Consider the following 23,875-nt stretch of genomic DNA (forward strand, 5'->3'; position numbering starts at 1 on the left):
CCCTGCCCCCAGGAGTTTAGATCCCCTAAGGAAGGAAGATACAGCGTCTTGGAGGCATGTTCTGAGTCTTGTGCATGTCTGTATCTCTGCAGCAGCGCTGTTCTCAAGAGCTTTCTGCAACAATGAAAATGTTCTCTGTTCTGTCCAGTTCCACCAGCCACCTGTGGCTACTGAACACGAGATGTGAAGGGTGTGACTTTAGATCTGAAGCTTTTTAAAATTGAATTTCCACCAATTTAAATATGCAGTTAAAGAGGCACATGTGGCTAGCGGCTGCTGTACTGGGCAGTGCGGTCCTGTAAGATCCAGCACCAGACTCGGTTCCTCATGAGTGTTCAACAAACATCTGTTCAACTGAATGAGACTTTGTGCAGTAAATACATACTGAGCTTCCTCTGCATGCCAGGCACTCTGCCAGGTGCTGGGGCTGAGTGAGATGCTGCCCCTGAATGAGTTGGAACTCCCGGTTGTGAGCGACAGGAAACTTAACCTTGCTTCTGTTGTTCAGTCGCTAAATCGTGTCTGACTCTTTGCGACCCCATGGACTGCAGCAGGCCAGGCTTCCCTGTCCTTTACCCTCTCCCGGAGCTTGCTCAAACTCGTGTCCATTGAGGCGATGAAGCCACCCAACCATCTCATCCTATGTGGCCCCCTTGACCTTGCTTTACTCAAGGCAAAAGGAGAGCCCGCTCACAGGCCGAGAGAGCAAGATAATGGCACCCTCACGGCAGCTCAATTTGGGACTCGGAGGATAAGGCCGTGACTGTCCTCGCCCTTTCCCTCTCTCACCTCAGGGAGACTCAACTGTCTTCCATGTGTGGTTTCCACGTGCAAACTGGCTCTCCCCTCAGGAGCACTAGAAGGCTGCCCCCGGCCCAGAGCTCATGCTGGCAACGCCCCCAGTCCTAGCCCCGCCTCCCAGCCCAAGTCTCATTGGATCCCACGGCTGTCACTGGGTCATATGCCTATTTCTGCACCAATCATCATGACCGGCGGAATACGAGGGCGTGACTATCCGGGCCTTCAATTACAGACTCCAATCATGAGCCAAAGGGGTTACTCCACCAGAAAAAGCACATGGGATGAGAGCAGAGGTCCAGGATGGGCTCTTAGACTAAAATCAATAGGGAAAGAGGGAATTTTGCTAAGGAGCAAAAACAACATAGATCCATTCTAGTCTCTACTTCAAAGGGCTCAGTGTCTCTCTAGGGAAATTTTAAATAAGAATGCTGGTTGGTCAGATCTGCTGGCCAGATAGAGAAGAAAGTACTAAAGAGGAAGAGCTACATTTGGCAAGGTCTAGGTTGAAATGTTATAGTAACGTTTAATGACACAAAATTTCCTCTGATGCTGTCTACTTTTTCATAGATAAGTCTCATGAAACCCGTGTGGCCAAGGTGCCACCTGTGAGACCTAGATGTCTGGAGAAGGGATGGGGGCCTGCTGTCTGCAGCCTTCCTCAGATTCGGGGTTCCGAAGTCTCCCCCTGTGCTCCCCTGTCTCCCGGCTCAGGGCGTGCTTGGGCCTCAGAAAGTCCTGCCGTGTGTGGATGCAGGCGGAGCAGACGAAGCGCGGCCCACCCAGGGAAGGGACACACATTGCCAATTCACACAATGCAATGTGAATTGTCTATTTTCATAAGGGCTACTCCGAGAAAGATTATTTGTGGGCAGGATGACTCATGGGAGAGCCAGATGAATTCGCCCCACAGAGAAGACAAAGGGCTTGGAACATCGCTGAGATGAGAGAAATTAGCCAGAACAGCTGCAGTACTTTAGGGTCTTTTAAATAGCCTCCTTCTCCACCCATTTCGAGCTGCACTCTCTCACTCATTAAACACAGGCCGAGGTTTTCCTTTTGTTGGCTCCAAGGGCTAGCAGAGGTTGGGAAATATTCTTTTCAGCAAGCGCATCTTTTTATCCCTCTGAGCTCTCTGGGATTATCTTTTTTTTTTTTTTTTTTGAGATGATGATTCTGGACTACTCTGAGAACTACTCTGAAATTTCTTGGCTTTTTTCTAGGTGGGAAAAAAAAGTTAATAAAGGTTGTGGACCACACTTTCCATGTCTCAAGGACGGTCAGGGCTCAGGCCACATGGCAAGAAGGCCCATGACTCGATCTGTTCTCTTCTCCTGGGACCCAGAAAACTTGCAGCCCCCTTCAACGTCAAACTGACCACCCCTCCTTTAACTGTACAACGAATCTTCCAGTTTGAGCGTGGCTCTCTTTAGGCAGGGCTTCTCTCGTGGCTTGGTGATAAAGAATCTGCCTGCAATGCAGGAGACAGAGGAGATGTAGGTTTGATCCCTGGATCAGGCAGATCCCCTGGAGAAGGAAATGGCAACCCACTCCAGTGTCAGTGCCTGGGAAATCCCTCGGACAGAGGAGCATGCTGAACTATTGTCCACGGAGTTGCAAAACAGTTGGACAGGACTGAGCTACTAAACAATAACAACTCTTCAGGCATGGGCTGTAGGTACTCCATGCTTGGTAAGCAAGGAAGAGCTGTTTGTTTTCAATATCCTTTCTGGGTTTTAATAGACTGCTCAGTTCAGCGGTAAGTGGGCCTTGTCCCCCGCTGGAATGGCACTGTGCTTCCTGGAGCCCAGGAGGCTGGACACTTTCAGCAGACAAGAAGTGGTCCTCCCGTGGGCTGGCAGCGGACACACAGTCAGTGCTCAGTGAATGCTGGTGAATTGTGGAACACTGTTGGCAACTTGGAGATGCTACTGTGCATAAAATATACTGAAGAGAATGGGTCTGGACACTAGTATCTGCAATTATTTGTGTTTCAGAAAAGTGTTCATCTCCTCTCTATAAACCTCAGTTCCCCAGTGCTAACAACTGTTCAACCCTAAGGTGACTCAGCTTTTAAAATGGTCCTTATTATGGATCTCAAGCCTATGTAATAACTAGTTAGCTGATAATGTAAACACAGCTTGGTAAGTGGTCCTCTGTTCCTCAAGGGTTAACTCGCTAGGACTCTAACAGATCACATCAGCATGAATGAGTCTGCTTTTTAGAATGCCCTGCTCTTACCCCTTTCAGCTGTGTAATGTTCTGCCTTCTCATTCATTTTATTTTATTTTTATGTCAAAAACTATTTTATTACAGCACTGGTGGTGATAATAAAATCAGAAATAATCTAAACATCCATCAACAGAGAAATGGAAAAATAACACGAAGTAACATATATACAAGAGAATATGATACTAGAGTTTAAAAAATTTTTTTTAAAGATAAAAGCATTAGATCTATATTTAGCAACATGGACAGGTCTTTAAAGCATCGGGTTGCATGAAAAATTCAAGTTGCAAAACACAGCTTATGCAACTTATGTACTGTTTGTAAACACCCGGAAAATCCAGTTCACTCAACATAAAATACAGAAGTGAGGGCACACACTAGTAGCGGTGGTTTCCCTTGGGAAGGCGAGGGCACTCAAGGGGGGCTTCATCTGTAACATTTCTTTCACCTTAAAGAAAGAAAAGCTTGAAGCAAACAATACCAAGGGCAGTACTGCCTGGCATGAACGTTAAGTGTCTGCCGCATTCATGTTTGTTGCTGCTTTTCAAGTTGACAGACTTTAAGGGAAGTTTCAGATTTGCAGACCATTGAGCAGAGTTCCACGTGTTGTCTCCTCAAGCCTCACAGTTTCCTTATTATTAACCTCCCGCATTAGTGCAGCACACTTCTTACAGCCGATGGGAACACTCGTGATACGTTATTATTAACTCCAGTCCGTATTTCACATTGGGGTTCACTCTGTTTTTATCGTTCTGAGGGTTCACACGTGCCCATCACTACAGTGTTATACAAAATATGTCATGAAAACCTCCTTTGGGCCACCTACTTAACCCTTCCTTCCTCCTCCTGAGCCCCTGACAACCACTGATCTTTAACTATTTCTATAGTTTTGCCTTTTCCAGAATGTCATATCACCGAGTAATTACACAGTAAGCAGCCTTTTCAGATTGAGGCCTTTCACTGAGCAACATGCATTTAAAGCTCCTCCACATCTCATCTCTTTTTACTGCTGAATAATATTCCACTGTATGAATGTATCTGTGTTTTTTTATTTTTAAATCCATTCACCTACTGAAGGACACCTTGGTTGCTTCCAGTCTGGGTGGCTATATTATACAGCTCCCCTAAACACTCAAGTGCAGGTTTTTGTGGGGACATAAGTTCCCAACCCCTTTGAATACCTAGGAGCACAATCCTGAATGATAAACTAAGAACAGACGACTTGTTTTGTAAGAAGCTGCCTGACTGTCTTCAAAAAGGCCTGTGCCGTTTTATTTTACATCCCCACCAACAACAAGTTCTCATTCATTTTAAAATTAAATTTGTTGAGATACAACTCACATGCCACATAATTCATAGACCATACGATTCACCCGTTTAAAGTGTAAAGTTCTGTGGTTTACATGTCTTCATGGAATTGAGAAACCATCACCACTATCTAATTCCAGGACATTTGCATCATCCCCCAAACACCCAGGACCCATCCTGATTTCTCCCAGCTCTCCCTTCACCCCCACCATCTCCTGACAACCACTCATCTGTTTTATGTCTATAAATTTGCTTATGCTGGCTATTTCATATAAATGGAATCTCATTCATTAAAAACAAAAAAATTCTTGTTATTTTCTGGGGCATGCTAGCTTCCATGCCAGATGCTGGAATCACAGACTGGAGTAAAACCTAGCGTCTGCCTTCTAGCTGCTCACAGTCCAAGAATAAACATTTGCAGACCTCCCAGGGTTCTCTCTTGGCCACAACAGCCACACTCGCGTTAGCTGGCTGAGGCCCGTGTACCAGTCGGACGCGCGGGCCAGGAGGCCCGTCACTTCCCTTTGGGTTCAGCGCTGCTGGGTAGATGCTACCCAGGGATCCATCTCACTGGATGCTGATCAGGCCTACAAATGTTCCCCTTTATCGCTACTGATCAAGCAGATAGACTTGACCTATCCTTTTCCAAAGACGCCCTCCTTGGTAATGACTCAGGACCGTTAGCCTGTTTTCAAATACAGCCAGTTTGTCATCTTCCTGCCACTAAGATCAAAGGAATGCTTCCCCTGGGCTTCCAGTAAGGTGCTTACGATGTTCCCCTGCGATAATGACTGGACTCAGCACACATCAGAGTGGGTATACTGAGGTCTCCCTGCACATCCTGAAATCAGGCTAGCCTCGGAGAATGGAATCAGGAGAACTGACACATGCTGGAGGACCCTGGCCACGTGTAGAAGTCAGTCTACTGGAGAGATTGCAGAAAAGCAGTTGAGGATATGGGGGGCTTCCCATGTCAATCCAAGTGACACAGGAGCCATGTCAGGAGACACATTTTAACCAAGAAAGCGAAAATCTACGCAACTCTAGAAGATTGTTCATAGGTGGTATCAGGTTCCACGTGGAGTCTGAAAAAGGGAGCCCAGGGTTTCTGCAACCATTTGTTCGTGTGTCTGCCTTTGTCCAGAGATTAGCAAGATGATCTTACTGGAAAGCAAAACCCTTCAGCTCCTGGGGGATCACAGGTCCATGAGGTGATCATGAAACCTCCCAACTACTAACTGTCTCCCCATGTATGGACGGGAAGTGGCAGACAGAACAAATGTGACACTGTGTTTTATATTTCAGTTTCTTATGAGTTTGGCTATCGGGAGTTAGTCTTCAAGCTCTGGCAAGATTGAGTTTCTGACCCAAAAGGGTAGGACGCATGCACCGTGACGATCCACCAAAGCACCTGTCCGGAGAAGACAGGTTTAGGAGAGGTAAAAACCATGGTCCAACATACAGGGCCTGCCGTTTAGAACAGGAATTTAACTGACTCTAAGGCAAGTCTAACAACTAGATATTGTAAGGTAATAGTTAAAAACACAGGTTTTGGAGCTAAATGACTTGGCTCCAACACTTACTAGCTATGTCAACTTGGGCAACTTAGCCTCTAGGCACCTTGATTTCCTCATCTGTGAAATAAAATGCTTGTAAAGACTAAATGAGATAACCCAAACAAATGCTCACTAAGACATCTGGAACACAGCAAGCTCTCAGAAGTTAGCCATCACATCACCAGCGTCTGACGGACGACCAGACCACCCTTTGAGATGGGGAGCCCCCCGGAGCTCAACTGGCAGAGATCTCTCAACTGAGGGCCAAATATAAACTTGATGTCGCTGAATTTACTTCAACTCCAGGATTTCCAATGAGCTCTAAGCCCCTAAAGCTCTTACATACAATTCAAAACAAGAATGTGGTCTCAGCAGTTGATGCGTCTTTTTTACATAAAACCTCTTCTTGCCGTCCAACCGATGGATACTTTCCTGAGGACTTATGTGCACAGCACCTGTTAGCCGGTGAGAATGGGAAAGGTGGTCCTTTCCTTCAAGAAGCTGAACATCTAACTGAGAAGAGGAGATGAGAGAACCAGTGATGCAAGCGTGCATGCTGGATTCAGGCCGACTGTCCATTCGGTGCTTGCCTTTTCACTGGAGGGACAGGGTAGTCTGTGTCCAGAATCGCTCTATTCTAAGGAACATGAGGAGTGTGTTAGTAAACTAAGCTGCGATCGGTCACATTGCCTCTCCCTCCCTCTCTCTGTCTCGGTCTCCTCCCACTCCCTTCACGGGACAACAAAGTAGTGTGACGGCTCTGTGGCCTTTCAATCTCAGATTCCCAGGTGGTGCTGGCTGGACCACGGCAGCACTGGTGAAGGCAGACACGCAGCTTCTGTGCTTTGACTTCCCAGGACAGTAAAGGCTGCCCATTATTTACTTGTAAAGTGTGAAAGTGTTAGTTGCTCAGTTGTGTCTTACTCTCTGCGACCCCATGGACTGTAGCCCACCAGGCTCCTCTGTCCATGGAATTCTCCAGATGAGAATACTGGAGTGGGTAGCTATTCCCTTCTCCGGGGGATCTTCCAGACCCCGGGATCGAACCCGGGTCTCCCACATTGCAGGCCCATTCTTTACCATCTGAGCCACCGTAAAGACTGCTGATGCCCCCCTCCTCTCATCTGTAGACTCAGTGAGGGAGAAGGAAAGTGGGCTTTCTTCATGTGACCCCAGGAGGTTATTAATATTCACTGACTGAAGTAGGTTCACCCAAGGCTATTACAATCAGCATATGTAAGAAAAACCCCTGATCTTCTCTTAAAGCACCACCTCCACTCTCTAGTGACACTTTCTTTTTGTGACATTTGAACCACAGTTCCAGACTTCCTTTAGGTTCTGTGGGATCCGGCTGCTGCATTTTAAGTATATTACTCTCCCTTAACACATCAGGTAAGGGAGAGAGGCCCCGGGGGTCTGTCTTGCACTCTGGACGAGCAGCCGGGGCCAGTGACACCAGGAGGCTCCTCTCAGTGGGACAGTCGCCAGTTTACTGATTGCTCTTTTGCCTCGAGAAATTCACAGCACCTTCGGGCAAGAGGGGACAGCAGTGTGGTGTTTATTGAAATCTACATCTGGTAGCAATTTGTCCAACAGCAACCAGCTTTCCCCCCGTCCTTTTCTTCAAGTCAGTGATCCACAGGGGCCCATAGTGCTCCACAACTGTTCACTTGTGTGAGGCCTGCACCGCGTCGTTTATGTCCCTAATTACAGATCTGGGTTCATCAGCAAGTTTCAGCATGGTAAGGACTTTTAGACTACAGTGGAGACTGAGGGCTCGTGTCCCGAGGCAGCAACGTGGACTGGCCGTCCCCATTTGGGCTGAAAGAGGCGGCCTCACGCTGGCCTCTGGCCCCACGTTTGGCCAGCACAGATGGCCTGAGCGGTCCCCTTCCCCACCCTATGAGGTGTGGCCTCTCGATGCTGCACAGACGCTTGGGAGAAGGGAGAGCTGAGTTCTAACTGACAATGAGAAATGGCTGTGCTGTGGAGAAAGGAGCAGCCCAAGCTCCAATCTCAGGCAAAACTCTTTCTTCCTTTAGGGGGTGGTGGTGGTGAGGGAAGCTGAGCAGCTAGTTGTTTGCTGAAGGACTCGCTGAGCAGAGAGTTCTTTTATGGAACCTGTAGTTTGGTGAGAAGATGGCGTAAATCTAGAAAGCAGAATATGTCAAGCTTGTGTGTGGGGGGAATATCTGGTAACTGGAATGCCCATATTTACAATGAAGACCCCAGAGGAAAGCAGAACTGTTTAGGACGGACGAGAACAGACGGAGCAGGGTGGACTTGGGATGGGCTTCTAAACATGTGCCCAGCTACGCGTTACCAGTCTCAGGAAGGTCTGGCCTGTTCCTCTTTGGATCCACATCCAGCGATGAAATTGGAAAGGGGTCAATAAATTATTTGCTGACCAACAGGAGCCAGGCTTAAGTAGGAACAATATTACTAAAAATATACATTATAGAATATTTTGCATCCCCGTCCCTCTATGCTCTCCCAGAACTAAGGTGAGAAGCAAGATGGATCAAAATGAAGATTTCAGAACTGAGAATCAATTTAATTTTACAGTATCAAAACATGGAAACCCCCCAAGTACAACACAGAGCAGCTGTTATGTTTGCAAGTGAGAAGGGTCAGCTGTAAAAATACAGCCCCTAGGATCGGGGTCACAGGCCAAACGGCGAACACACCTCCCAGGCTCCCAGGACCCTCCGCTGCGGTCAGGAAGTTTGGGCCAGCGGCTCTCCACTTCCTCATCCCCACTTTCTCTCTCACAGGCTGAAAAATCCCTCCTCCCCAACAAAATGCACTCCTGTATCTTAATGCTTTTATAATTCAAAGTCACACACAAACTGCCGAGGAGGAGAGCTTTAGGACGGGACAAGCTGTTCAGTATGCCATTCCACAGGAGACGACAGAATTCGGGGGGTGGCGATGGTGGTGGGGGAACAACTTGATAGCTTAGCTGGTCAAGGTCGTCTCAGTGGTTTAAACGTCGTATTCCCGTTTGGCTTCCGGGAGTCCCATTCCTACCTCCTCAAAGCCGCAGGCACTGGGGACCCTATGCGGGGGTGGGCTGGCCATCAGGACTGCCTCCGTCAGACCAGCATGCCCAGGAGATAATCTCAACTGGAAGAGGCCTGTGTGGGGCGGCAGGACAGCGGGGATACTGCCTAATGGGAGAAGTGTGTCTCCTCACGTATAGATGAGGCTGCAAAGAGAGCTTAACAGATATGCTCAAGTTTCTAAACCAAGGGACTGATGCTTAATTGTTATTTCAAAAACTGCTTATGTATAAAGATACAAACTTAAGGAGAAAGCAAATAATGACTTAAAAGGTGCCTTTAAAACCCTGTGAACTATTGGGGAATTTTGAGTTCGTGTTGGATTTTAGGTGGTGTTATGGAATTATTGTTCTTTATTCTGTGATGACAACAGCATTCCATTTACATAGAAGAGTGTCTGTATGTTTACCAGATTCAAAAAAAAAAATACAGGGGAGGGAGTGTCACTGTATACGGAACTTGCTTTCAAACAGTTCAGGAAAAGAGAAAATGGAATACGCATGTGATGTGTGTGGAAAGAAAGAGCAAGAGATAGATAAGCAGGTGTGGCGAAACATGAATAGACAAATCCAAGAGGAAGGTACTGGATATTCATTTTACTTTTCTGTAAGCTTTTATGTATGTTTGAGACTTCTCACACACACACACAAATATCTTGGGGAAAAAATAAAATCCTGTAACAAAGAGTGAAATTTTAAAGATTCAGAGGCAGGTTGGGATTTGGATCTTTCCAATGCCCACTTCAACTTAAACAACAGACCACAGGGCACTCCTGTCTTCCCTTCACCCCTCCATCAGGGGCTGACCCTGACTTTCTCCTCCTAAGGAGCCCACAAGGGAGGCAGTTGACCAGTGGACTCTGTGGTGTTAGAGAAGACTCTTGAGAGTCCCTTGGACTGCAAGGCGATCCAACCAGTCCACCCTAAAGGAAATCAACTCTGAATATTCATTGAAGGACTGATGCTGAAGCTGAAGCTCCAATACTTTGGCCACCTGATGCAAAGAGCCGACTCACTGGCAAAGACCCTGATGCTGGGAAAGACTGAGGGCAGGAGGAGGAAGTGACAGAGGATGAGATGGCTGAACGGCAGTTAAAGCAAACCCAGGGAGACAGTGAAGGACAGGGAAGCCTAGCGTGCTGCAGTTCGTGGGTTTGCAAGAGTCAGACACAACTCAGCAACTGAACAACGGGAACTCAACAAAGTATTTACTGGCTCCCGGTGGCAGGAGAAAGGGTTGAATGAGGTGTGCAGAGACCATGGCTTGAAAACGAAGGCACAGTAAGAATGGAAGAAATCGTTGTCACATCTACACCAAGTTCACTCTTACAATGGGCTCGTTGTCACAAACAGAAAATCCCCACAACCACCAGGACCCAGACAGAGAGAGGAGGAGACAGAAGCCGGGGAGCGCCAAGCATGTGCCTCGGGGCCAGGTGCTTGCTTTCTCTTCAAAAATATTTAATGGAGAAAAAATTTACATGCCACACAATTCACCCGTTAATGTGAATTATTCAAAGGTTTTAGCACATTCACAAGGTGCAATCATTATCACGATCCAAGAAGGGAACACTAATCAGAAAGAAGCCCTTACCCAGAGGCAGTCACTCTTCGTTCCCCCCAAGTCTCCACACACACCCCACCTCCCAGCAAAGCCTAATCTGCTCTGACTCCATGGACTGTTCAATCCTGGACATTTCGTACAAATGAAACACTGTAACAGGTGGCCATTTGTGACTGGCCTCCTTCACGCAGCATGACGATTGCAAGGTTCATCCTTCATCCACCTTATAACATGCGCCTTTCTTTTTTATCACCAAATAAGACTCCACTGTGATTCCAAGCTCACATCCGCATTTGACCGGTCCGCTCACCAGGTGCGGGGCCTGTGGGTGGTTCCTGCCTTCTGGCGATTATGGTCAAGAGTGCTGTTATAAACGTGTGTGTACGAGTTTCTATGTGAACAGTAGTTTTCATTTCTCTTGTTTATACACCTAAAAGGGGAAGAATAGAGCCATATGGTAACTCTATTTAACTTTCTGAGGAACTGCCAGACTGCTTTCCAAAGTGACTGCACCATTTTACACTCCGAGCAACAGTGTGTGAGGGTTCCAATTTCTCCATACCTCGCCAACACTTCTTACTCTCATCTCTTACGGTCATCTCAGTGGGCCTGCAGTGGTATCTCACAGTGGCTTTGATCTGCATTTTTCTGACGGTTAATGATGCCAAGCATCTTTTTTTTTAATGGACTTATTGGACATCTGTATATCTTCAAAAAAAGGTCAGTTTAAATCCACTGAAGTCACTCAGTCATGTCCAAGTCTTTGCGACCCCATGGACTGTAGCCCTCCAGGCTCCTCGGTCCATGGGATTTTTCCAGGCATGAATACTGGAGTGGGTTGCCATTTCCTTCTCCAGGAGATCTTCCCAACCCAGGATCGAACCTGGGTCTCCCATATTGTAGGCAGATGCTTTACCATCTGAGCTACCAAGGAAGCCTGCCTTAAATCCATTGGCCATTTTTAAATTGGATTAGTGATTTTTTATTATTAAGTTATAAGAATTCCCTATATAAATATTCTGGATATTGGTTTCTAATCAGAAAAATGAATTTCAAAAAAAAAAAAAAAAAAACACCTTTATTCTCTAATTCTTTTCCTTTCTTCATAGTGTCCTTTGAAGTACAAAGTTGCAGATTTTCATGGAGCCCAATTCCCAATTAATCTGTATTATCCTTTGTTAGGTGCTTTCTTATTCAATGCTCACAGTTAATTGTGCAGAGTAGAGATTACTGATCCCATTCAACAAATAAGGAAAAGGAAGCTCAGTGAAGCAAATGACCCAAGGTCTCACAGGGGGCCACTGCACATGGCCCTGCCCGGCCACACAGTGAACAGAGCAGGTGTGGCCATTGCTCGGAGCTGGGCCATGAGTTCAGGCCTTCTGACCAGGCCAGGTTCAGGCCTTCATATACTCCGGGAGTGTTACTGTGCAATATGGCCAAGTTTTAAACAGATTCCTCAGACATTACACATTTAACATTCTAGGGATGCTGCCGTTACTTAAAACAAGGGGATCTGGGGAATCTGTCTTTGGAAGTTATATGAACACGTAGTGAGTTGGGCGTGTTTTATAAACACACTCAATTGTAATGAGGGGAGGTCAGAGTTTATGATGAAGCCAAAAGTCCTGGATACCTAAGTCTGGAAAAGGAAGTACATTATTCAGTTGGATTGCGCCTTTTAGGATTTATATACATGGTGACACACACACCAACCAATACAGAGTATGAGAAGTCATTTAAGATTAAAGGGAGATCTAAGTCTCAGAACTGTTTCTAGCAATGGCAGCCCGATATGCGAGATGCCAGAGGACACTGATACACTGCATGAGAAGGAATCACACGGACACGCTTGAAGACATTCTGATATAAAAACTGGCCATCTTTGTACTTCTCAGTCACACCAGAACACTGAATCAAAATTACTGAATTACTGGAGCTAAAAAGGATTTCACATTTCTTCCAATCTCCTTAAGTGATGTAACCAATGCACCAACTGTTGACTCGAGTCCTCACGAGAACACTAGCAGAACAGGGACTAAAATTTAAAGAGGATGCAGTGTCCATGTTCTAGTTCTTATTATCAGCTGTTTGAACTCTGCTTTTAGCATTTATGGCTCTTCCCCTCTCTCCCCCACAGACCTCCAAGTGGGTTGTGCCATCCAAGACACCTCTACTAAAGGGTGTGGAAGTGTGCCCAAGGTTCACGGTCCATCTTCCAACTGGCTCGTCCCTAACACCAGCTTATTTAAACATCTCAGGTCCATGTAGATAGCTCTGACAGCAAATAAAAGGGGCTCATTTTATGAAGTGAGTTCTGAAGGGATACTGCCAAGCCTTATTTCAAAAGCCAGGCTCCAGTTTCCAGTCTAAGAATTAGATGGCTTTCTGCCTGCTGTCTCTGCTTTTCCCCTCTTACTTAGGAAAGAAGGCCAAAGCTGAGCCTCGAGGGACTGCTTCATAAGGAAAAATCGACGCAGGGTACGGTGTCAGGATGGGCCAGTGCAGGTTGGAAGTGGGCTAGCAGAAGGCTTGGGAGAAGAGACGCTGCTTCGCGAGCGGGTTAGGTCAGTCCCCAGGGCCATTTCCCTCCACTGGAAACAGGTTTAAGTGCTGACACGGGGGTTTCCCACAGCTTCTACTAGCCTCCAAAGGCATATTTGTCATCGGAGGCTCTTGATGAAGCTGTACATAAATATCTGACTGTTGTTAAACACAAAACAAAACAAAACAAAACAAAAATATTCCACGGGAACCAAATCAAAACCAGCTGTGAGGGGGAGAGGCCAAAAACTCAGTGTCAGTGCAAAAGGCCCAGCAGAAACACTTGTTAACTGTGCTGTTTACTTTGCTGAATAGTAAACTGTCACGCCAATGAAGCCATATCACATGACTACAATGTCTTTCACATGACTCTCCAGCTATGGGAGAAATGGGCATTTTATTTTCTAGAATTCTGGATTCTGTAGTGGATGAGTCAGAATCTGGGTTTTAATTCAGAATCAACCCATCGGCCCAGGCCTGTTCATTGCCAGTCATCAAAATTTAAAAAAAAAAAAATTATGATTTTTACATCCTATGGTATATAGCTGGTGTGCTAAACTTACTTTTTAAATGATCATTCATTAATCCCTAATTCTGCAGAAAGAAAGTAGTGCTTAGCAAAAACACAGTTCTTTTAAAGGAATGCGATAGTTGCAATCTTAAAAACTAATTGTATGACACAGCATCAAGTAAAACGTGCGTGTGTGTGTCTGTGTGTCTGTGTGTGTGTGTGTTAGTCTCTCAGTTGTGTCTGACTCTCTGCGACCCCATGGACTGTAGCCTGCCAGGCTCCTCTGTTCATGGGATTCTCCAGGCAAGAATACTGGAGAGGGTTGCCATTTTCCCCTCCTGGGGATCTTCCCAACCCAGGGATCAAACTCAGATCTCTTGCATTGTGGGCAGATTCTTTACCATCTGAGTCACCAGGGAAGCCAAGTAAAATGTAGCCTAACATTAATGCTGGAATCATGAAACTTGCCAACTTTCAAAAATGAGAATGAACTATTTCAGGCAAGTTGGGTTATGGAATTTTGGAATTTGAACATCTCAAGGATATACCAATATAGCTTGTTTTATTAACTCCTATAAATCAGTGTTTTCTCTCTCTGGTTAGATAGAGTTTGAAACTTATTTGGCATTTCCCACAGCACAATGTTGAACTCACAGTTGGAACTAAAGCAGTACATGTGAACTGATACTTGATGAAAAATAACCCTAAGAAGGAAAGTCACAGCAAATTTTATGAAAAGATGGCTAAGTCATTCACAAGTTTGATTAGACTCGGCCTTTTTACAACAAGCTAAGCAATTTAAAGAGCATGTGGTGAGCATGTCAAGGGCTCCGTGACTTGGAAGTCTTGTGTTTCATCAACTTTAGGGTCATTTCCTCTGGTTCCAACTGGGATCAACAGTCAGCTAGGAGCCATGGGGGACTGGGGTCCATCTTTAAATATGCGAGACCATTCGCAACAGGGTCTTGAAAGTAAAGGTCAGAACTCTGTGCAAAATTCCCTGTTCAGAGAGCAACATTTTAAGAGGGTAAAAAGCTAAGTGGGGCCACCTAGAGTGTACTTACCAAGAGCTAAACTGGCTATAAAGAACCTAGCAATCTCTGCCTAAGACCTTTTCCTTATGAAAAATTTATGAGGTGGGTGTTTTAAATTTTTCAATCTACAAGTTGAGATAAAATTAATTCATCACCACATATTTTTCATGTAAGTATTTTTACTGCATCCTTGGTCTATAGCTTCTCTTCACTGTACTAAATGAAACAGGAGGACTTTATCTGCTAAACCAAGCTACCATTTCTGTTCTTTTTCTCTAAGCTGTATCTCCACCCTGTCTCTAATACCATCTAGTTGTTTTCACTCCTTTATTCCACTACCTCAAAATCATCACAGCCCAAGATAAACTGACCTCTGTGACTCTGGCACCCTCTCCCCCAACTGCCAGCCCCCTTTTTGCACCTTGCTCCTCAGCCCTCTTCCAACAGACCCAACCTGGCGATCTGTGTGTTCCTCTCAACAGCACTATCATTAAACTAGTACAAAGGCAATCATTTTTGGATACTCGATGATGGGAGGGAGGTGAGTGCAAAAAACTCCATGGGTCAATCTCACTAAACGTGGTTGATACTGTCTTGAATCTCTCTCTCAACCCATTCTCTCTGTGCCCCTTTCAATGAAAATAAAGGGATCTATAATCTCTAGTGGGATCAGTTTTGCATTCCTCCTTCATAAAGGGGCCATATCTGGGGAGAGAGACCACAGATGTTAAGGGAGATGAAAAAGTTTAATAACAACGAAACATTTTCTTTCTTTAAACTGAAAGGAATTAACCTGCTACAAAATGGATGAACCTAGAAAACATCATGCTAAGTAACAGACATCAGACACAAAGGCCTTAACTTTGGTTTCAGGCTCTTGAAAGTGAAGTCGCTCAGTCGTGTCCGACTCTTTGAGACTCCATGGACTGTACCCTGCCAGGCTCCTCCATCCATGGGATTTTCTATGCAGGAATACTGGAGTGGGTTGCTATTTCCTTCTCCAGGGGATCTTCCAGACCCAGGGATCGAACCTGGGTCTCCCGCATTGCAGGCACACTCTTTACTGTCTGAGCCACAACAGAAGCTCACTCAGCCTCTTGATGAAGGTCAAAGAGCAGAGTGAAAAAGCTGGCTTAAAATTCAACACTAAAAAGCTAAGATCATGGCATCCAGTCCCATCACTTTGCGGTAAATAGGAGAGGGGAAAAGTGGAAGCAGTGACAGACTTTATTTTCTTGGTCTACAAAATCACTGTGGATGGTGACTGCAGCCATGAAATTGAAAGATACTTGCTCCTTGGAAGAAAAGCTATGACCAACCTAGACAGTGTGTTAAAAAGCAGAGACATGACTTTGTTGACAAAGGTCTGTATAGTCAAAGCTGGTTTTTCCAGTTGTCATGTCATGAGAGGGTAACAGGTAGGATGCCTAGGGGCCCCCAAATGGAGGAAATAGGCTGCAAATATCAGACATTTTTAAAAAATCTCTCTCTTAAGCGGCAGGAGGAAACAAACTACAAATATCAAGATTTTTCTCCTTTCTCTATACAAAATTAAAAGGAAGTTTCTTTTAAAATTCTGTGTTGCCATGATGACACCTGGTTCTACCTGAACTTAACTTTTCTCAAACCTTGAGCTAACCAATGCATTTTTCTTATGGAAATGTTTTTCTTAAGCTATGTTAATGAACTATGTATTTCCTTCAGTCAGTTCAGTCGCTCAGTCACGTCTGACTCTTTGGAAGCCCATGGACTGCAGCATGCCAGGCCTCCCTGTCGATGTATTTACCTTAGATTGGTTTGCCTAAGACTGAGAACCAACTTGACAAACCAGTCTGTTTTATTCAACAAACCAGTATGTTTTACTCATGCAAATGTTCTCTTAAGCTATGTTAATGAGACTATGTTATTCCTTGGAAATCTGCCTGTCTCCAAGATATACAAGATATACGTCAATCATTTTATGGTCTGGGATGACTCACCTTGTGGCCATGTTCTCAAAATGCATGCTGTGGGGGAGGGGCCTGGGGTCACTGTCTGAGTTTTGAGACACTTCCTTTCTCAAATTAGCAGCCTGCTAGTAGGTATGTAACTTCCTGCTAAAGGCTAGCAGGGGGGCACTCTTTCTGCCTGCTTCTGATGTCTATATGTCAGAAGTGTTCTCTATCTCTTTTATACTTTAATAAAACTTTATTACACAAAAGCTCTGAGCGATCAAGCCTTGTCTGCTTTTGAACTGTGGTGTTGGAGAAGACTCTTGAGAGTCCCTTGGACTGCAAGGATATCAAACCAGTCTATCCTAAAGGAAATCAAACCTGAATATTCATTGAAAGGATTGATGCTGAAGCTACAATACTTTGGTCATGTGACATGAAGATACAGCTCATTGGAAAAGACCTTGATGATAGAAGAAATTGAAAGCAAATGGAGAAGGGGGCAGCAGAGGATGAGATGGTTGGATAGTATCACTGAGTCAATGGACAGGAGTTTGAGCAAGCTCGGGGAGATGGTGATGGACAGGTAAGCATGACGTGCTGCAGTCCGTGCGGTTGCAGAGTCGGACACGACTGAGTGAGTGAACAGCAACAACACGTGACATATCCAGGATAGGAAAATCCACAGAGACAGAAGGGAGGTTAGTGGTCACCAGGACTGGAAGGAAGGAGAAGGCGGGAGTGAGGAGTGACAGCTCAGTGGGCACAAAGTTCCTTTTTGTGAGGATGAAAAGGTACTAAGCTCGACAGTGACAGTAGCAGGACTGTGAATGTACTAAAAGGCACTGAACTGGACATGCTGAGAGGGCGAACTCCACGGTACGTGACTTGTAAGTCAATGAAGCTGTTACTGAAAAGTGCATTCAGGGCTTCCCTGGTGGCTCAGTGGTAAAGAATCCATCTGCCAAAGCAGGAGACACGGGTTCAATCCCTGATTTGGGAAGATCCCACAGGCCATGGGGCAGCTAAGACCGTGTGCCACAGCCACTGAGTCTGTGCTCTAGAGCCTGGGAGCCGCAACTACTGAAGCCCGCGTGCCCTAGGGCCTGTGCTCGGCAACAAGAGAGGCCACCACAGTGAGAAGCCTGCGCACCGCAACGAAGAATAGCCCCCCTCACCACAACTAGAGAAAGCCTGTGCCAAGTATCACAGACCCGTGTGGCCAAACAGAAGCAAACAGTCTCTGATATCGGGTAACTCCAACTAAATGCTCAAGATCTGAGTAACATATTTTAGACTCCTGGCCTCTGAGACCTTTATTCCAAGGACACCCTGGCCCCCCTCTCCTGTTGCACTCCCCCACGCTTTCCCTGCCCAAATCTTTTCAGAGACAGCCTACTTATCCTATCCCAACTAACTGGAAAATCCGGTCCCTTCCAAGGAAAGCTTTTTGTTGACATAGTTACTCCTCCAGGCAGGAGTAACAGTTCTCTCAGCACCTAATATGCAAATGTCGAAGGCGTTTTTGCTGACACTAGAGTTCAGTAGTTGCGTCTCTGCTGCGCACACTGTGAGCTCGTCTTGCTAAGTTTTGTATTCGGTTACGAGCACAGTGCCCTGCTAGTGAGTTTTCAAAAGATGTTCAGTAAAGGCTTTCTTTTTTTTGCAAAACTAGCATTTGTACAAATATTTTATAAACAATGTATAAAATGATACTGTCACATATAATTATCTGGTTGAATCCTTTGCAACTGCGATGTTGACGAATGAAACCAGTGAGTCCAAGAAGAGAATTAATTGGGCATTCCTCATCGCATTGCTTCCCTGGTGGCTCAGAGGGTAAAGCGTCTGCTGCAACGTGGGAGACCCAGGTTCAATCCCTGGGTCGGGAAGATCCCCTGGAGAAGGAAATGGCAATCCACTCCAGTACTCTTGCCTGGAAAATCCCATGGATGGAGGAGCCTGGTAGGCTACAGTCCATGGGGTCGCAAAGAGTCGGACACGACTGAGCGACTTCACTTTCTTTCTTTCTTTCCTTGCATCGCTAAAACAAGTTGGGACTTTTCCATATGGGATGCAGAAGTCTGTGTCTTTATTACTGAATATCTGTAAACGTACTGAAAGTCAACTGTGGAAATCAGCACACGACCTTTACGCAGGTATGTGGGTATCTTTTGATATTCATATTTATTCACACACACCCTTTTCCCAGTCAAGTAGAACAACACAGGCAAGACAATGATTCTTGTTGCCAGGAGGTCTGCTGGTAAGCATTCTGTTTTGAAAAACATAGTCCTGTTTCGAGTTTTTGAAGAAAAAGAATAACCCTTTTCTAAGATAAGGGTTGCAAACTCCAATACCAGTAAGAGTCATCAACTGAAAAGCATCTTCAAAACAGAGCACCGTCACTTAAGAATATCTTTCGGGCAAGAAAGCAACAGCAGTGTTCGTCTCCACGAAGGGAACCGGGTGGTGAGGGACAGGTGGGGAGGAAGGTTTCCTTCCCACACAGTCTTTTTATGCCTTTAAAACCTTGTATCAAGCACATTATTTAATCTATAAAATTGGCTTTTTGGCTCCAGCTAACTATCACTATTAAGGAATGCAGGCCTGGGGTTGCCAGATCGGATCTTTCAAAGAAGTTGGAAATGGGGAAACTCACATTTTTATGTAAAACTCATAATTTTTAAAATGTTGGCTTCATTCAGAATTTAACGCGTGGGAGGCCAAACAAAACACACGTGTAAGCCGTGTCTGGTCCCAGGCCAGCCAGGTTACCACCTCTAATCTAAAACCTATGTGCGGCTATGACTGCAAAACTAGAAACGTACTTTACTGGAGGAAAACTTCAGAAAGAAAACTCAGCCTGTGGATGAGGTCACTCCCCCTTCCTGCCCTACCATCTCTCTGCTGTTGCTTTCTTAAACTGCTCCTTCTCCTTCTGGGTCTTCGAAAAGGCAACTGATGTTTGACCAACTAAAGCGCAAAACAAGCCAGGTTTGATCAACGAATATACCCTTTATCCTAGCATCCGGTCTGCTTCTAAAGAGTGAAACATGGTAGGCGGCAGCGATGGGGTCGCTATCAAGTTGCAATTCTTCTAGGCAACCAAAGAGAAGTATGTGAATTATTTCTAGGTGGGTGGAAAAATTCCCCCGCCAACTAGTCACACGCCACTAGTCCCTCACCATCAGCCCTGCTCAGGGGACGAAGTGCAGCCTTGATCAACCTAACATTCTGAACCTTCCCTGGGAAGCCAATCACAGCGCTGGGGAAAATCTCTTAAAGGCCTGCAGAGACGCCAGTCATCTGCTGAGAATGAGGCTAAGAGATCTGTGGGGGCCTGATCACAGGTCACAAGTGGGAGACTGCATCTGCTGGACGCCCAGAGGACAGCAGGGCAAGACGAAGAAGAATCGCTCTCAGTTCCACGACAAGCACTAGAGAAGTGCCATCACGCCTCATGATGAGGTGAAAACGCTTACTTCCATCTGCTGGGAGCTTCGGGAGATTTCATTTGGGTATTTCTGTGTGGTATTCCTACACTCGGTGATAGGTCCACTCTTATAAACAGCAGTCTTCACCACTAGCTAGTCCAGTGTTGGGCTGGCCCACCATTCACTGACCCCTGGGGCCTCCCCCAGTAGTGAGGATACACAACCCCAGACGGTAATCAATGAGCAGGACTAGGGGCTGATGGTAACTCTGCAAACGTCCTACTCCCAAAGGACATAGGCACCCAAGCGTTTCTTATGTTACTTGAGGAAATGCTATGACAGGCCACGTTTTCCTAAGAGCTTCTTTACCTAGGTTACTGTGGGAGAGGGCTGAGTCGGGGGGATGTGTTGATTTAATCTCATTCATCCATCTTGAGGGATTCCCTGGTAGCTCAGACGGTAAAGAATTCCCCTGCAATGCAAGAGACCTCGGTTCGATCTCTGCGTTAGGAAGATCCCCTGGAGAAGGGAATGGCAACCCACTCCAGTATTCTTGCCTGGAGAATCCCATGGACAGAGGAGCCTGGCGGGCTACAGTCTATGGGCTCGCAGAGTCGGACACGACTGAGCGACTAAGCATCCACCTTGAGGAACTGTTTTGCCAAGTGACCAGGCAGTGCCACACATACGCAGCATACTATTTTCTGAGAACATCGAGCATTTGGAAAAGCAAAATGATCATCCACCCTGTAATCCCAGTCTTTAAAAAACAAACAAACCACGACTGTAGCAACCCAGGAAATTAAGATTTGCAAAATATTCTAAACGGCAAGCAAAACAAAACTCTCTTAGGTTGTAACTGAGAAGGCAACCTCATGGTGGGCTTCAGTGGCCCAAGAGGGCGGATTCGCTTGTGAAATAAAAACCAGGCGTCTTCTTGCTGAACATGGTCAGAGTCCAGTGTCTTCCCTGACTTGCATTTTGATGTATGCACATCACAGCCAACTCTGCACTGGCCACAGGCATGCTGCCCGATAGAAAGAACCTGGATGCTTGGAAATCAATAGCCCGCAGTTTCTTCATCAGCAGTTTTGTGCATTTGGCACCCAGCACACAAAAACCTGCACACAGCAGCATCCAGCAACTGCAAACGGCTCGTTTACTCACGGCCAGCAGACTGACTTAGCAATTTGGTTCTAAGGAAAACATTCATAATTAACCACTTCCTTCCTTTTCTGTAAATCTGAATATCAAACAGGTTTTAGACCCATCTGTCTTCTGAACAAGATCTTTGTCTTAAGTCTTACCTCAGCAGCCTGGGTCTCTTGATGCAGCAATGTAAGACCGGTCAAGTCCTCTAAGAAGGAGTGCGAAGAATTAAACACCTTCGCCAGGAAATTAAATCCTTCTCGTTCATACTGATCGAGAACCTGTAAAGACATTTATGAGTGAAAGTGTTAAGTCACTCAGTCATGTCCCACTCTTTTTACCCCATGGACTACAGCCCTCCAGGCTCCTCTGTCCATGGAATTCTCCAAGCAAGAATACTGGAGTAAGTAGCCATTCCCTTCTCCAGGAAATCTTCCTGACCCAGGGATTGAACCGGGGTCTCCCGCATTGCATGTGGATTCTTTACTGTCTGAGCCACCATGGAAGTATATTAGATATATGTTAAGGGGGAAGTAGGATTTAAATGCATATTAAAAGATTTTTACTTCTAATAATCACCTGTCAAAAAATGGAACTAAAACAAGAATTAAAAATTAAATATGGGAAAAATCAATCTGTTAGGCAAACAACTGTGAGGGTTTAGTATTTATCATTTTCCCTTTCTTAGAAAGAACGACAATACCATCTTCCAATTCAGATGACAGTATTTCTCAGACAAAATAAGTTACATGCAAATCACTAAAAATTCTAGAAGAGTAGAGGTTGCTGATTCTAAAGTTCACTTTTTAGGAGAAAAGTAATAGGCAATTATTTCCTTGTGTATTGACAGATGAATGGATAAAGAAATTGTGGTACATATATACCATGGAATACTAGCCATAAAAAGGTATGAATTTGAGTCAGTTGGAAACGGGTGGATGAACCTAGAGCTTGTTATACAGAGTGAAGTAAGTGAGAAAGAGGAAAAACAAATACTGTATATTAACGCATATGCATGAAATCTAGAAAAATGGCACTGATGACCCTATTTGCAGGGCAGGAATAGAGACAGAGACTTCAAGACTGGAATGACGGACACAGCAGGGGAAGGAGAGGGTGGGACAAATGGAGAGCGTAGCACTGCCTGTATCCACCACCGTGTGTAACAGAGACGGCAGCGGGGAGCTGCTGCGCGGCACAGAAAGGGCAGCTGTGCTCTGCGATGGCCCAGGGGGGCGGGCGAGGCTGCTGCTGAGAGGGAGGCTCAAGAGGCGGGCGGATCCTGTATATTTACAGCAGATTCACGCTGCTGTAGGGCAGAAACACAACGCTGTAAAGCAATTATCCTCAATTAAAAATAAATTAATAGAAGAACAAACAAAACTATAGGCAAGAGAAGAGCCAAGAAAAAAAAATTTTAAGGATAAAGGGAAAGGAAGGGACAAAAGGTGGGAAATGAGACCCACCAGTTAGTCAAATGCATTAAAAATGATTTTTTTTAATGTAAAAATGAATTTCATCGGCATATCACAAAAAAGTTGCCCAAACAGCCAATAAACATATGAAAAGTTGCTCAACATCACAAGTGACAGCTAAAAACCACAACGAACGGCTACTTTATAGCTACCAGAGCGGCTAAGATGAACAAGACGGAAAATACCAAGTACTCACAAGGGTATGGAACAACCACTGTTCTCATGGGAAGACAAAATAACCACCTTAGGTGTTTAATATTTATATGCCCTGTGACCAAGAGATTCTTAAAGAAGGCTGAGTGCCGAAGAATCAGTGCTTTTGAACTGCAGTGTTGGAGAAGACTCTTGAGAGTCCCTTGGACTGCAAGATCAAACCAGTCCATCCTAAAGGAAATCAGTCCTGAATATTCACTGGAAGGACTGATGCTGAAGCTGAAGTTCCAACACTTTGGCCACCTGATGCGAAGAGCTGACTCATTTGAAAAGACCCTGATGCTGGGAAAGACTGAAGGCAGGAGGAGAAGGGGACGACAGAGGATGAGACGGTTGGATGGCATCACCGACTCAATGGACATGAGTTTGAGCAAGCTCTGGGAGATGGTGAAGGACAGGGAAGCCTGGTGTGTCCATGGGGTTACAAAGAGTCGGACATGACTGAGCGACTGAACAATACCAGCAAACAAAAAAATGTGCACAGAGGCGCATCAGAAGAGCGGAACAAAAGTGTCCAAGCAGCACCATTCACGACAGCCCCAACAAGGAACTACTCCAGTGTCCGTCAACAGTAGGCTGAATTAACAAACTGTGGCTTATTCACGCAATGGAATAACACACGGACATGCAAACGTACGACGACTACAAGCAACAATATAGATGATTCTCACAAACTACGGTAAACAAAAGAAGGGAGAAGCGGTGTGCACTACAGGATTACAACAATGTAGTTTTTTAAAAAGTGAACCTGTGCTGTTAGAAGTCAGGAGTGTGGTTGTGCAGTGAGGGACTGGAACTGGAAGAGGGCACAGGGGAGGGCCTGAGGTGCTGGTAACTTTTTCTTTTATCTGGGTTCTGGTTACAAAGATACACCTGTGAAAAACCATCAAGCACTTTTTCATATATACATTGTCCTTTGATCAAAAGATCAAAAGAAGGACTTCCCTGGTAACGCAGTAGATAAAAACCTGCCTGCCAGTGCAGGGGACAAGGGTTTGATCCCTGGTCCAAGAAGGCTCCACATGACACAGAGCAGCTAGGCCTGTGGACCACAGCTGTGAACCT

At 45.5% G+C, this 23,875-nt stretch overlaps 1 protein-coding gene across 9 annotated transcripts in view; it reads right to left on the reverse strand.

The window, feature by feature from the left end:
- ATG7 (autophagy related 7) overlaps positions 1 to 23,875 on the reverse strand; it is a 274,984-nt gene that overhangs the window by 103,825 nt on the left and 147,284 nt on the right. For 4 of the 9 annotated variants that reach the window (XM_027523155.1, XM_027523157.1, XM_027523156.1 and 1 more), the window contains exons 18-19: positions 21,281 to 21,403; positions 3,229 to 6,528 (exon numbers count right to left, since the gene is read on the reverse strand). In XM_027523155.1, the coding sequence (XP_027378956.1) occupies positions 6,454 to 6,528; positions 21,281 to 21,403 (198 nt within the window). In that variant the 3' untranslated portion in view covers positions 3,229 to 6,453. Of the gene's footprint in view, positions 1 to 3,228; positions 6,529 to 8,424; positions 10,947 to 21,280; positions 21,404 to 23,875 lie in introns of those variants that run through there. The other 5 variants (XR_003507793.1, XM_027523159.1, XR_003507795.1 and 2 more) reach the window with 4 other exon arrangements.

Source organism: Bos indicus x Bos taurus, chromosome 22 (genome assembly GCF_003369695.1).
Source record: "Bos indicus x Bos taurus breed Angus x Brahman F1 hybrid chromosome 22, Bos_hybrid_MaternalHap_v2.0, whole genome shotgun sequence".
Classification (NCBI taxonomy): Eukaryota; Metazoa; Chordata; class Mammalia; order Artiodactyla; family Bovidae; genus Bos; species Bos indicus x Bos taurus.